Source organism: Salvelinus sp. IW2-2015, linkage group LG20 (genome assembly GCF_002910315.2).
Source record: "Salvelinus sp. IW2-2015 linkage group LG20, ASM291031v2, whole genome shotgun sequence".
Classification (NCBI taxonomy): Eukaryota; Metazoa; Chordata; class Actinopteri; order Salmoniformes; family Salmonidae; genus Salvelinus; species Salvelinus sp. IW2-2015.
The window spans coordinates 36,403,894-36,419,343 of record NC_036860.1 but is presented as its reverse complement, the minus strand read 5'-3'; the positions used below and the strand labels follow the sequence as shown (position 1 = coordinate 36,419,343).

The 15,450-nt window shown below is 42.8% G+C and overlaps 1 protein-coding gene across 2 annotated transcripts in view; it reads right to left on the bottom strand.

Annotated features, from left to right (window-relative positions):
* Positions 1–15,450, bottom strand: part of ddx10 (DEAD (Asp-Glu-Ala-Asp) box polypeptide 10) — a 61,522-nt gene that overhangs the window by 32,525 nt on the left and 13,547 nt on the right. For both annotated transcript variants that reach the window (XM_024011896.2, XM_024011895.2), the window contains exons 11-13: positions 14,080–14,167; positions 12,546–12,634; positions 11,827–12,187 (exon numbers count right to left, since the gene is read on the bottom strand). In XM_024011896.2, the coding sequence (XP_023867664.1) occupies positions 11,827–12,187; positions 12,546–12,634; positions 14,080–14,167 (538 nt within the window). The remainder of the gene's footprint in view (positions 1–11,826; positions 12,188–12,545; positions 12,635–14,079; positions 14,168–15,450) is intronic.

Sequence of the window (15,450 nt, the reverse complement as noted above, 5' to 3'; positions counted from 1 at the left end):
CGAATGTGTGCACAGGGGCCCTGACCTCCAGGGGCCCCCATTCAGGAACCCTTGTGATTTTGTTAGTCACGCTCAGATATATTAACATGACATGAATCATGGAAAAATATGTAGAATTGCAAGAAATTAGCTATAAAATTGCTACATTTTCTCTCCTCCCCATGGCACGAATCATGGAAAATTGTGTAGAATTGCAGGAAATTAACTTTAAAACTAATAAGTCGTGTTTGGTTACCAAGGCAACTACTGTCACTATTAAACTTGCTAGCTACTTCAGTGGACGTTGAAAACATTTCTAGCTGCAAATGTGTTAAATTATAGCCATGGTATAAAAGGGATAATTAACTCTGGGCTCCGGAAAATAATAAAACTCAATGAAAGGTTAGTGCCTCAACTCGTTCATTATTATTCAAGAAATTAACACAATTTCAATTGCTCCTCTAATTAGAATCTGGCCTAAATACAACCTGTAGGCTTTATAGCGTTCCAATGTTTGCCCAGATTTAGATCTCTGGTTAAGCAGTTGACAAGGACACTAGGCATAACATAAACAAAGGGAATCTGATGAACATCTTTCAGTCCCGAATTGGCGTTTCGRGACAGTGATTATCCCCTAGGAATGACTCCGTACGAACAAACGATGTTGTCGATGTAGTCAAAGCAGGAGGGTAAATCAACTTTCCTTGACACATCCCAAACAATGTGCTCCATATCCAGAGCGATAGAGAGCACTTTGCCTAGGGTCTTAATCAAACAAGCCCTTGGAATATGACTTGACAAACCAGCACTAGACTGCTGAGCTGGCACTCAGAAGATAAATATTGCATGGTAGATTATTAAGAAACWATTTTTCACTTCAGAATGACCTAGGGCTACAAGGCGCTGCCTCAATGACCGGCTTTTAGAATTTCTACCACACAATTTATGTAGGCGTTCTCACTAAACCATATATTGATGTATTTGGGGTCCAATTGGAAAGGTGGTGCATTTTATGGTTCAATAAATGATGTTATTCCTCCCTTGGGGACATTGATCGCCATCTTCAATTAGGAATAACTGATGTGACCTTTTGTTAGAGAGAAAAACGTGATTAAAAAACATGTGGCAGTTAAAATTTTAAAAACAGCCCATGAAATTGTTGGCTATTATGCTGGGGTGCTTTGTCATACCTAAAGACATTAGATTTCCCCCAACCAAATGAAGGAGAATTGTTTATTTTCTCAATAGAWATAGAATGAAAGAATTAATAGAACGGACATCCCAACTCAAGTCAATGACGCGATAATGGGTGGACTGGCAGCCATTTTGAGTGTACGCATGCCAGGAACTAAAAGCAGAAATTGTACCCTTCAATCAGTTGAGTCAACTCAACTGACATTACAAAAACAAATACATTCCATTGCACGAACCACATCAGTTAGCATAATTTGAATGAACATCCTACATTACCATGGCAATCCAGCATTAGTTGATAGAACATTCCAAATTAGCATGAAAATCATTTCATCACAATACCAGGCAGCCATTGCGAGTGTACCCATGAGTTTCCCAGTCAAATTGCCAGGGTTAGCGCTTCCAAGCCAGCTCTATTAATTATATTTCTATGACTCACACTATTCATCTATCGAAGGTTCTTTTTAGAGTCATCTCAGAAAAAAAGGACCGCAAACCATTACATTTCTATAGTTTGTTCTGCTGACAAACCCAGAGTCTGCCATCAGAAGGTAGTGCCATGAATTTCGAGAGCCCTATTCAAAAGACACATCAAGTGGTCTGAACAAAATGAACTTCTCTGCACAACAACGGACACTAGCAGACTACTGGAGCAATGCAATAATGTGTGGCAGAGGAAAAGATGTTTGGGGGGGGGGAAGGTTCATTCATTCAGCAAACTACTGAATTAGACTTCAACATGCAACCTGTTGCAAAATTCACTTCATAAACATAATGAGGTCAGCACAGCATTAGCAGAACAAGACAACAACCCCCCTGTACACCGTCCCACCTCCCTTGTCAAAAACGAAATCAGCAAATGTCACTCCCCCCTCCTCCCCCAGTTTCTATCTCCCCACTGAGAATCTAATTGGAAGGCGCCGGCGTTGGGATTCTCACCTCAGGACCTCATTTCCTAACCCTCCCAGTTTAATAAGCGTTTCCCACAGGAGGCAGAGTCTCGCCGCGATTCTGAATCAATTAAATATCATTGGGTGTGAAGTTATTGCACTGCATTTATGGGGAAATTATGGGCCCGCCGAAAATAAATTATTGAGYAAAAAAAACTATGAGGAGTAATCCAATACCAGCAGTTTGCACAAAGGCACATGCCTTTCTGTATGCATTTGAAAAGACTTAAGGGGATGGGGGGGGGGGGCACAGAGTCAATTCTTACCCCATCTATATTTCAGACATTTTTATCCCGATTTAAGAGCATGTCTTACCAATTTGCTTTGCTCTCCTCAACCTTTGGACTTCCCAGTGCATGTTGCTCTTATCTTAAATGTTAAAATGTTCTCAAGGTTAGGTAGCTGGCAGGTTGGCTTCTTGAATGGGAGCGACAATGGAAATTTGCGATATGTGAGCTTAGCAGCTAGAGTCGGCAAGCTGTTTTCGCAGCGAAGGAACTCGCTAATCTAAAAAGGTCCTACGTTTCAAAGTTGAACAAAATCTTAGTTAAAAAAAATCATTAGCATGTTTGTACGTATTTAGCAATTTCGTTAGGCAAGGACATCAAACAAACAAACTTCAACAATGATTCAGGTGAAACCACAAGACTCATAATGAAATGTGATGCTTAGACACACAGTATATCATAAGCAGAGGGTAAGTTAAATCTCGCAGAGGGGTGATTTATTGCTTGTTTCATCACTGGACAGTTGTGCGTTGAGGAGCATTCCTCTCCCTGTCAGCCGAGGCTGCCCATTCTGACATGAATGGCCGAGGGCAAATGAATCAACTAGAGTGTGAATCAGACGCTCATCAATCAATTAACCAAACAATCCTTCAATCAATAGGCCGGATCAAATACCACTGTCAACAGGGGGACTTAGCATTATGCAATGGATGGAGTCTCTATAGTCTGATRGTTTGAATTATTCCTTTTACCCATTAGTATACTGAAGTGTTGGTCCCATTTTTCATGATCTGACATAAAAGATCCCAAAAATATTCCATGCGCACAAAAAGCTTATTTCTCTATTTTTGTTTATGCACAAATTTGTTTACAACCCGGTTAGTGAGCATTTCTCCTTAGCCAAAATAATACATCCACCTGACAGGTGTGACATATAAAGAAGCTGATTAAACAGCATGATCATTACACAGGTGCACCTTGTGCTGGGGGCAATAAATGCAACTAAAATGTGGACAGCAATGTTCAATACTGCTGTTGCCAGAGAATTGAATGTTAGTTTCTCTACCATAAGCCACGTCCAATGCCGTTCAGAAAATTTGGCAGTACGTCCAACCGGCCTCACAACCACGCCAGCCCAGGACCTCCACATCCTGCTTCTTCACCTGTGGGATCGTCTGGGGATGGGGGGGACTGAGGAGGATATCTGTCTTTATTAAAGCCCTTTCGTGGGGAAAAGTCATTCTGATTGGCTGGGTCTGGTTCCCAGTGGGTTGACATGGCTCCCAAGTGGATGGGCCTAAGACCTCCCAAGCTCACCCATGGCTGCGCCATCACTTAGGGAATAATGAGTATTTCAATTGACTGATTTCCARCTATGAACTGTAACTCAGTAAAATCTTTGAAATTGCTACYTTTATATTTTTGTTCAGTATAGATTTAAAAGTAACGGAGAGGAAGACAGCAATSAACTAACACAACTGAGGTGCAACCTAATCTAACTAACATTCCTCTGAATAGAAAAAAAGTTCCCTGAGGCTCAGTGTCAAACTATTTCATCACATTTGCRAAATTGACAGTAATAACTCCACAGCACTTACTCGGAAAACAAAACACAGCATGCACCAACCAGCCTTAAGGCATCTAAGGTCGATAGTCAAGGTACACCACAAACATATGTGGACACCCCCAAACATCTCATTCTAAAATCATGGGCATTAATATAGAGTTGATCCCCCTTTGCTACTATAACAGCCTCCACTCTTCTGGGAAGGCTTTCCACTAGATTTTGAAACATTGCTGCTGGGACTTGATTCAGCCACGAGCATTAGTGAGGTCGGGCACTGATGTTGGGCAATTAGGCCTGGTTTGCAGTCGGCATTCCAATTCATCCCAAAGGTGTTTGATGGGGTTGCGGTCAGGGCTCTGTACAGGCCAGTCAAGCTCTTCCACTTCAATCTTGACAAACCATTTATGTATGGACCTTGCTTTGTGCACAGGGGCATTGTCATGCTGAAACAGGAAAGGGCCTTCCCCAAACTGTTGGAAGCACAGAATCGTCTAGAACATCATTCTATGGTGTACAGTTAAGATTTCCCTTCACTGGAACTAAGGGGCCTAGCCGGAACCATGAAAAACAGCCACAGACCATAATTCCTCCACCAAACTTTACAGTTGGCACTATGCATTCGGGCAGGTAGCGCTCTCCTGGCATCCACCAAACCCAGATTCGTCAGTCGGACTGCCAGATGGTGAAGCGTGATTCATCACTCAAGAGAACGTATTTCCATTGCTCCAGAGTTCAATGGCGGCGAGCTTTACACCACACCAGCCAATGCTTGGGATTGRGGATGGTGATCTTAGGCTTGTGAGCCTGCTCACAAGCCTAAGTGAGSTGCTAAGTGGCTGCTGAGCCATGGAAACCCATTTCATGAAGATCCAGATGAACAGATCTGGTGCTGACATTTCTTCCAGAGGAAGTTTGGAACTTGGTAGTGAGTGTTGCAATCAATTTGACAAACTGACTTGTTGGAAAGTTGGCATCCTATGACGGTGCCACTTTGAAAGTCACTGAGCCCTTCAGTAAGGCCACTCTACTGCCAATGTTTGTCTCTGGAGATTGCATGGCTGTGTGCTCAAATGTAATACACCTGTCAACAATGATAGCGGCTGAAATAGGGGTGTCCACATACTTTTGTATATATAGTGTATATAAAACTTCTATAGTAGGAATAAATTAAGTTATAGTGTCTGAAAAAACATCAATAGGACTTGAAAAAGAGATGACATTCTAGCATTTCCTATTATATCATAAGCTGTAAGCATACCATCTGTACGACAGGCCTTAACCTTAAGGGGATGTCCAACGGATTTGTTTTTTGTCATGAAACAGTTTCAACAGTCTCTTCAAAATGAGGGTGAGGGGGACGACAAGGATGCAATTAGGATAATGGAATTGCGGTGCATTGCGTTCCCAATGAAAGGTGTCATTTGACACAGAGGACTGTCGACAGGCTCCTGTTCTCTCATGAGATTGTTATTGCGGGCTGCTCTCACGATTGCTTCAATCAATCTCATCCTAACAAAGCTGCATTTTAAAGGACATCTCCTGGGAATGAGGGATGTGTTGTTATGAACGGCTAGCACCACCTCAAAGACCGAAGCTAAAGATTAACGATGGCATTAACGGGAAGCCTTATTAACGTTTAGTGATTCCCCCCAAAATTATTCATATTACGTTATCCGATGACAGAACGGACAACAAAAAAAAACACTGATTGACCCTAATGTTTTTAGTTAAAGGAGAATTTTACATTTTTTTTTTTACAACATTTTTTTTTTCTTTATGTAAATGGAGTGTTATAGAAGGGACTTAACACTTTTTTAGCCATTTCTCTTGTTTTTGAGAAACATACCCTAATCAGCAATTCACTTCCTCACCCTCGTTGTGTAGAATGTGGGCTCTGAAAAAACACGAACAAAAGGCTCCAAAAACACCCAAATACGTCCTTTAAGAAATGAAAATCTCTCAGTATAGTGATGCAGGTCTTTTGATATTATACAAATGAAATACGGTGTATATCCACAACGTTACAGTGCATTCGGAAAGTATTCAGGCCCCTTCACTTTTTCCACTTTGTTACGTTACAGCTTTTATTCAAATACGGATTAAATAGTTCCCCCCCCCCCCCATCAATCTACACAAAATACCCCATAACGAAAAAAGCAAAAACAGATTCTTAGAAATGTTTGCACATTTACACATACARTAGCATTCAGACCCTTTACTCAGTAATTTGTTGAGGCACCMTTGGTGGCGATTACAGCCTCAAGTCTTCTTGGGTATGACGCTACAAGCTTGGCTCACCTGTATTTGGGGAGTTTCTCCRATTCTTCTCTGCAGATTCTCTCAAGATCTGTCAWTTTGGATGGAGAGCMTCGCTGCACAGCCATCTCCAGAGAAGTTCGATCAGGTTCAAGTCCYGGCTCTGGCTGGGCCACTCAAGGACATTCAGACCCAAAGCCACTTCTTCGTTGTCTTGGCTGTATGCTTAGGGTCGTTGTCCTGTTGGAAGGTGAACCTTCGCTCCAGTCCCTGCCGCTGAAAAACACCATGCTTCACCGTAGGGATGGTGCCAGGTTTCCTCCAGACGTGACGCTTGGCATTCAGGCCAAAGAGTTCAATCTTGGCTTCATCAGACAAGAGAATCTTGTTTCTCATGGTCCGAGAGTCTTTTAGGTGCCTTTTTGCAAASTCRAAGTGGGCTGTCATGTGCCTTTTACTGAGGAGTGGCTTTCATCTGGCCACTCTACCATAAAGGCCTGATTGGTGGAGTGTTGCAGAGATGGTTGTCCTTCTGGAAGGTTCTCCTATCACCACAGAGGAACTCTGGAGCTCTTTCAGAGTGACCATCAGGTTCTTGGTCACCTCCCTGACCAAYGCCCTTCTCCTCCAATTGCTCAGTTTGGCCAGCCAGCTCTAGTAAGAGTCTTGCTGGTGCCAAACTTCTTCCATTTAAGAATGATGGAGGRCACTGTGTTCTTAGGGACCTTCAATGCTGCAGAAATGGTTTTTGCCCTTCCCCAGATCTGTGCRTCCACACAATCCTGTCTCACAGCTCTATGAACAATTCCTTCGACCTCATGGCTTGATTTTTGCTCTGACATGCACTGTCAACTGTGGGATCTTATATAGACAGGTGTGCCTTTCCATATCATGTCCAATCAATTGAATTTACCACAGCTGGACCCCAATCAGGTTGTAGAAACATCTCAAGGATGATCAATGGAAACAGGATACACCGTAGCTCAATTTCGAGTCTCATAGCAAACGGTCTGAATTCTTATGTAAATAAAGTATGTTTTTTATTTTTAATACATTTGAAAAAAATTCTAAAAACCTGTTTTCACTTTGTCATTATGGGGTATTGTTTGTAGATTGATGAAGATTATAAAAAATAAATCATTTTAGAATAAGGCTGTAACGTAACAAAATGTGGAAAAATGTGAAGGGGTCTGAATACTTTCCGAATGTACTGTATATTCCATTTTGTTGCAACTAGAGCAATACCTCTCCGTCCATTTTAGCAGCAGGCTACACGGAGAATGGAACAGCTGTATAGAGGAAACGGGTTGAGTTGCACAAATTGGAATACATTTCGGAATGACAATTTCATGTGCACAGCATATAAGACCTGCATCACTATACTGAGAAGGTTTCTGTTTCTAAAGGACTTATTTGGGTGTTGTTGGAGCATGTGTTCGTGTTTTCTCAGAACCGCCATAATGCACAAAGAAGGTTGAGGAAGTGAATTGCTGGTTGGGGTAAGTCTCTGAAAAACAAGTGAAAGTGAAATCACAKAAAAAAAAAGTGTCTGGACCATCTATAACATGCCATTTACATGTAAAAGAGAGATTTAGTTGTAAAAAAGCAAACTTCCCCTTTAAGGCATAAATTAGTAGCATATGAATATGCTCTATACCTTGTGCCAGAAGATCGCAGACATTCGAGTCATTTACATTATTTATCTTTTAAAAGATGCACTATGCAGGAATCACTCCATTTCCTGGTTGCTAAAATTCTAATTGTTCTCCTAATTTTAGTTTGTGTGACAAAACAAGCAACTATAGTGTAGAGAATCATTGTACCATGTAAACCGCTGTGAAATATCTTATCCAAACCAAAAAGATATTATTTTCAGCTGTTTGAAGCTGTAGAACAAAACCGAAAGTAAAAGACGCAAAAACAAAACTTAAGACCTGGGAGCATAGAAATAGCACATATAGAACATATCTACCGCTTCTTAGACTTGCTTTCAATGGTAAATGACAGATATGAAACATTTCCATGTCAATTTGGTCAGGTCGCCCAAAAAGCGTCATATTGCAGCTTTAAAACGTGTCAAGTGACAACGTCAATTCAACCAATAACTATTGAAACACCTCTACTTGAAGGAGCTTCCCAACCCCTCTAGGACAGGATCAGTCCAGAAGACAGTAGTGAGGGGGCTTTCTGTTTCACCAGGTACAATGACAATCTCAGTGGTAACAGAGCGGAACAGACCCTGCCAGCCCGGATTGAAAAGCTGGGGTGAGGTCATCCGGATCTCTATAGAGAAGGCGATAAAAGCATTCCCAGCCATAGAGTCCAGACAGCGATCGTGACAGTGGCACAACTTAATTACTGTCACATGCTGGGGGTAAAGTATATGGTCTTTCTCAGAGTTTGTGTTAACTCTGAAATTTTCCCAGTCTCTTCGATATTCATTAACTCCTATGTGGAACGTTAACTTATTCAGGTCAAGAAATCCCTATATTATAAACCATTAATTTCATATAAAATGGCCCAAAAATACATTTGACTGTTAATGATCTAACGTAAAGGTGGCCATTTCAGTCAATAGACAGTGTACAAAACATTAACACCTGCTCGCTCCATGATATAGACTGACCAGGTGAATGATATAAGCCCTTATTGAMGTCACTTGTTAAATCCACTTCAAGCCCTGTAGATGAAGGGGAGGAGAAGGTTTAAAGAAGGATTTTTAAGCCTAGAGACAATTGAGACATGGATTGTGTGTGTGCCATTCAGATGGMGAATGGGCAAGACAAAAGATTTAAGTGTCTTTGAACAGGGTTTGGTAGTAGGTGCCAGGCGTACCAGTTGTGTCAAGAACTGCAAGCCGGGGCCTCCCGGGTGGCGCAGTGGTCTAAGGCATTGCATCGCAGTGCTAGCTGTGCCCCAGAGACACTCCCGGTCGCGGCCGGCGGTCCATGGGGCGACGCACAATTGGCCTAGCGTTGTCCGGGTTAGGGAGGGTTTGGCCGGTAGGGATAMCTTTGTCTCATCACGCACCAGCGACTCCTGTGGCGGGCCGGGCACAGTGCGCACTGACCAGGTCGCTAGGTGCACGGTGTTTCCTCCGACACATTGGTGCGGCTGGCTTCCGGGTTGGATGCGCGCTGTGTTAKGAAGCAGTGCGGCTTGGTTGGGTTGTGTTTCGGAGGACGCACGGCTTCCYACCTTCGTCTCTCCCGAGTCCATACGGGAGTTGTAGCGATGAGACAAGATAGTAACTACTAACAATTGGATATCACAAAATTGGGGGGAAAAAGGGGGGTAAAATTCCAAAAAAAGAACTGCAAGCCTGCTGGGTTTTTCCACGCTCAACAGTTTCCCGTGTGTATCAAGAACGGTACACCACCCAAAGGACATCCAAGGCAACTTGACACAACCGTGGGAAGCATTGGAGTCAACACGGGCCAGCATCCCTGTAGAACACGTTCAACACCTTGTAGAGTCTATCCTCTGACAAACGGAGGCTGTTCTGAGGGCAAAGAGGGGGGCTGCAACTCAATATTAGGAAGGTGTTCATAATGTTTTGAAGGGCAAAAAAAAAAGGATTCTCACCCCATTTAAAAACAGTGAATCATGTCGGACTAGATGGAAAGCCAGCACTCRGCAGCCTCACACACTCCAGCTGAAGGCACAGTAGATGTGACCCCGGCCACCTACAGCATATTCTTAGCCCACTGCAGAGGAGTCAATGAAATAGCTAGCCTGAGCTGGCTAAACTCACCCTGACCTCTGTTCAAACACTTCTTCTCCAAACCGTTTCTACCCTACAGCGGTCTTTTCTACGGGAAAACTAGGATGTTTTATTTTCTACTTCACATGGGAGCTAGCCCAATTTGTTTGCCCCAAGGTGCACAGCAACTAAATATAAGCGAGAAAAAGCTTGGAAGGACCTATTTCGAATCAGTTGACACCAATTCCAGAGAAAGGAGCAGAAAGTTWACACTGAGTCACACTAGTAGTGTGCACTTGTGTAGGGGTTTAAGAGTTGTAGCTGCCTACTCCTCACTTAACAATAAAGACGAGTGCAACAGACAGCTTTGTCTCAGCCATTGAATTGGATTAGAAGCTCATCACCCAAACCAGCGTTATTACTGTGATGAGGTTACCACTTCAGCATCTACATCCCCTGTTAAGGAACGTACACGTAGGTGGGAACTGGGCGCCAACAGTGATTTAGAGGTTCTCTCTCCAGCAGAGAGGAACCATCTGCCCCAAATTAAATCTGACATCGATGAGTATCATCCACTGCCAGGTATGCGTGGAGTGATTGAGGTGCCTGGAACATGTTGTTCCCAACTTTTATAGAAACAAACAAAGTGAACTCTACAGAAACACAGAGCAAAGCCAGGCTAAAGCGCAGGATTATATTTACATTTTTTATAGTCTTCTTTTGCTCATCTTTATCAAGGGTGCCAGTAATTCCGGTCATGACTGTATATGAGACAAAGGCATTGCAAGTTGGCAACTCAGTAGAAAACAGATGGTTGMAGATGGAACTGAACCGCTTGTCCAACTGTAGACTACAAATGCATGTAAACAWTGTGCACCTAGGCTATGCATGTATATAGCCATCTGGGTTTCCGCAATTTTGGCAGTTTCCAGAACCATTTTCCTACCTGAAATTGGCCGTGACTGTAAACAGATGCTTGTTGTGCTTGACTGTAGAGACGAATATGTCTCTGTTGGCAGTGTGGCTCCTGACTGAGCTCCGACAGCTTTGATTTTGGTTGCTCACTTATTTGGGCATGCTAATTCTACCTTTTGCATTGTTCACACAGACGCTGCTGCTTTTCCAAAATTAGGCAGAAAAGCTCACATCAAAGTCGAACAAAAGCCCAAATGGCTTGTTTAACATCTATGGAGGGTTTATATATACTATGGAGAACAACATGGAGTAATTGTATGAAGCAAAAAKTATTAAAGGCACAGTGCAGTCAAAAACATGATTTTCATGAGATCGAAGTGTGGATATATACAGTCTAAGTCGTAATACTGTGAAATTGTGAAAATGATAATGCACTTTTAGTGTAAGTGTTYTTTGAAAAGACCATCTGAAATTTCACAGTTTTGGTGGGATGGAGTTTTTGCCTGACATCACCAGGCAGTAAATTAGTTAATAGATCAATAAGAAAGAGTTCCAAACATCTGCCAATAAGAGCTAGTTTTCAGTTTCCCCCTCCCTACTCAGACTACTCCTAGACAGTCCTAGCAACCGTCTTGCTTGAGAAGTTGCTCTTTGCTAAGAAGCTATATTTGTTTCTCTTTGACCATTTTAATTGAAAACAAATCGCAGCAATCTGTTAGCCAGAAATGATTTAATATTGAGATAAAAACTGCTGCATTGGACCTTTAAATAAGTAAATGCAACTTGAGTAATGTGTTAAGTGTACACCAGTGTTTCCTAACCATGGTCCTGGAAATCCAAAGGGATTCATATTTTGTTTTTTTGCCCGAGCACTACACACCTGATTCCACTAATCAAAAGGTTTGATGAGTTGATTAGTGGAATCAGGTGTGTGGAGCCATGGCAAAAACATGCACCCCTTTGGGTCCCCAGGTCCAGAATTAAGAGACATTGGTGTCCACAGAACTGGCACCACAACAGGCAGGAGCACCTCACCTCATCATCCTGGTCAACTTCCTCCAGGCTGAAGACATCTTTTCTCTTCACTGTGAGCAGGTCCAAGTCCCTCATATCTTCATCCTCCTCGGTTTCATCTGCCCCGAAGATGAGACCCTTAGGACCGGGCTGTAACTTTTCCACGTCCTCCTCCTCATCATCTTCCTCATCTGAGCTTTGGGATTCTTGAGCTTCGGACTTGCGCCCGTCTCCTCTGAGCTGAGCCTTGAAGCTCTTTAGTTCCTTCTCCTCCTCATACTGGGCCACATCTCCCGGCCCGCCGCTCTGCCCAGGGTCTGCTCCCTGCTTCTGGACTTTGTTGAGAAAACGCACCCTTGGAGCAACAGCGAGGCCCAGAGAACTAGCAAAAGTACCAAAAGGGAAGAATGACATCAAGTTGGACTTTATCTGAAATGTTTGGTTCATCATGGTCCAAAAAGGCTAAAATAGCTAGCAATGGCTAAAGCTAAGCTACTCTATGCCTGAATGAGGGGATGACACAGRTTCTTCTAATGATGCCCCACACCATATTCTCTGTTAAGGCCTTGTGGATAATGATGTCCAAGTCCCCTCACATGCACAACAAACAGGCATATTGTGGCCTGGTTGACATTCTTTCAGGATCGGGAAGCCCTAAACAATTAGAGTAGATCTAAGGAAAACGCTCCACCGCTAGAGACAGATTAGTGGTCAAAATGGCCTGTTTCCCTCTTACTCACGCTGCATACTCCTGGAGCTTGAGCTGGAACACATCAAAGACGTCTTTGTTTTTCATGAGGTAGACGGAGCGCAGGTAGGAGACGAAACACTGCACAGAGAAAGAGGGAGAGAGTGGGGGGGTGGAAAGGTGAGCGATATCGACAACTGCCATCTCCTCGAACAGCCAGCCGAGGGAGGRGATGAATCACATGGGATGGTGCAAGATGGTGATAAGGGACCCTCTTCGAGTGGGCTCTCTCCTCAGGAGAAATGTGTTGCCGGTCTCAAATTATTTGTTATTTTTTCTCTCCTGTTTTTAGTGCTACATTGATATTGATTACATCATTGCTGGGTTTGGAGCTGGCAAGAAACTAAAATCGCGGTACTTGTAAACATACATTACAAACTTTAAATTATGATTAAACAATCTGTTGACGCATGAAATGGCGGGTATAACAATTGCACTGTCTAGGCAACGAGGGTGTTAATGACAGAGCTAAAAACACACATATGGTTCATACCATATGCAATTTCCCTTTTCAATCACATTTTAGTTACTTTGTCAGAAGTGTAAATAATGCAGTATGTAAATGCAGTCCATTACAGGTTGGTCCTGTTGTCCAAAAATCTACTGGCCGAACAAAGTTTCTACTGGCCCGGCCATGGTGCCGTTTTTAAATGCATTGGGGTCATCCAGAGCCTATAGGTTGGCATGCGCCCTCTCTATATTCAGCTATTAAGCTACATTTGATTACTATGATATGTATTAAAAAACTAATAATTTAGAAATGAAAGTCTTTATTCTTTATAATGGCATTTTATTAATTGCATTCATTTTTTGTTTGTAAAGTATGTCATTTTAAGAAGGAAAAACTGTCCAAATCAGACGCTGCACCCCTTTAAGACAATTGTGTTCCAAAAGAGATTTTGACCTGGCTACAGTAGGCTAGCCAAGACAAACGCCAGATGTCTTTTTGTAGCTTTCTTTGTGCTTTCTTTGTGCAGACTATCAACAGTAGCCAGCATATTCACTATTGAAGGTTTACTTCTGTAAATCGCTTTCCCTAGCTCAAAACACAATCAGCTCAGCGAGTGAGTAGATTGATGGCCGCTTCTTTTTGCTCCTGACAGCTCGCGCGTGTGCTATGTGAAGGCATGAACTCATGTACTGCTCGAGTAGCTGTGACTCGTGGGAGCGTGGTGGTGCTTAAATGAAAGGCCAATCAGAGCCAGAGCCTGGACTTTTCCATGCGTAGTCTTCAAAATGGTAGACTAAAACAGAGGAGGCAAACGTTGAACTGGAATGCAAAAACGCACACAGAAGTTGACAAGATCCACTGGCACGACATGTTTTTACTGTCCCCGGGCCAGTGGGCCATCGTTAATGTCGGACCCTGCATTATCATCCCGGTGACAACTCTAGATTTTATGGGTGTAAGCACTATGGGTGAAAATAACTCCTGTCCTGGAAAGCTAATGGCTTGACCCCTGATCCATCCCAATCCTGTAATGGTCTCGTCCCCCCTGCCTTTACCCCCCTTCCAGGACACTGACCCTCTGTGCTCGCTCCTTCTGTTCCTTCTCCTGGGCCAGGAAAGCCTCCAGCTTCTGCTGCACGCTCGTCAGCTTCTCTGGGTTCACCCTGGCAACAAGAAAATACTTTGTGAATCCACAAATCACATTTTTTAAATCTATTCAAAAAAGGTCACAGATGCATGGACACACTCATGGGGAAAATACTTTTTTAAACCCCCCTCCCAACACAGGTTATTAGAGTGGTCCGTAACAAAACTTGCCATTCATATCAAAGGTCATATATATACGCACACGTGATGAGCCTGAAAACAGTTGATCTATCATCATTATCATATTGGACAAGAGAGCATTTCAGCCAAAAAAAAACAGTCAAAGCTATTTAGGACACAGCATGTCATATCATATTGGATCGAGCACTATTTCCTTRGTTGAAAAAGCTAGCCCGGCTAAGTCCATTTGTAGCACTGTAATGGATGGACTTCTCTGTCAAGGTCTAGTGGCCCTCTGTGCCCGGCCGCTTTGCGTGAGAGAAGGGGCACATCTAAAATGTCAATTTTCCTCTCCATTGCCCACCTCAGTGTCACAGAGGCCACAGGAGACTGAAGGGGAATAGTATAGTGGGAATGACATGGAAATGAGCAACCGTTCACCCTAACTGTTCAATGACAACATTAACAACCAGTCAGGCTGAAATAAGGATGTTCTTTGTTTTGAGGTAAAAACCAGGGCTGCATTCCAATTCCCTACCCCTTAGCTCAAAGTGTGTACTTGCTCACTACACTTGTTCCCTCACCTAATAGATAGATTTAGAAGCCATTGGTTGGGTGTTAGCATAAACCAGAGTGAGTTCCCACCATATTTATTAGACCAGTCCATCAATGAGGGGGAGTGAATGAGTGCCAACTTTGGGGGAAATTAAATCAACCCTTCTAGAGCATATTAGCTGTCAGGTCTTTCGGAAGTCAGGGAGAGTTCATAAAAAAGACACTCATAGGTTAATTGGGGAGCACTCACTATTGTCCATCTTTCAGAGTACGGCTGCACAATGCACTTCCCTCTCCAGAATGCACTCTCTCCAGTCAATTTGTGCACATTCATTGTTTCATAACATCATTGTGTAAATTGTTTGCGTTTGATTGTTACTGTCTATCAATTCCCTATTACATATATCACCAGTAGCACATTTACTGTTAATTCCTATAAATTCTAATCTACAAATGTTTGTTTGGTTACGGTAATGTCTGTTATTGCGTTCAATATAATATTATTCCAGTCTTTTACCGTTCTCATTGTCGGAGTGGACAATGTCATGATACTTATTATGGCATTATTAAAGATATTGATATAGGTTTGACTACAGTGTCAACAATGGAGTAGTCAACTGCTGTT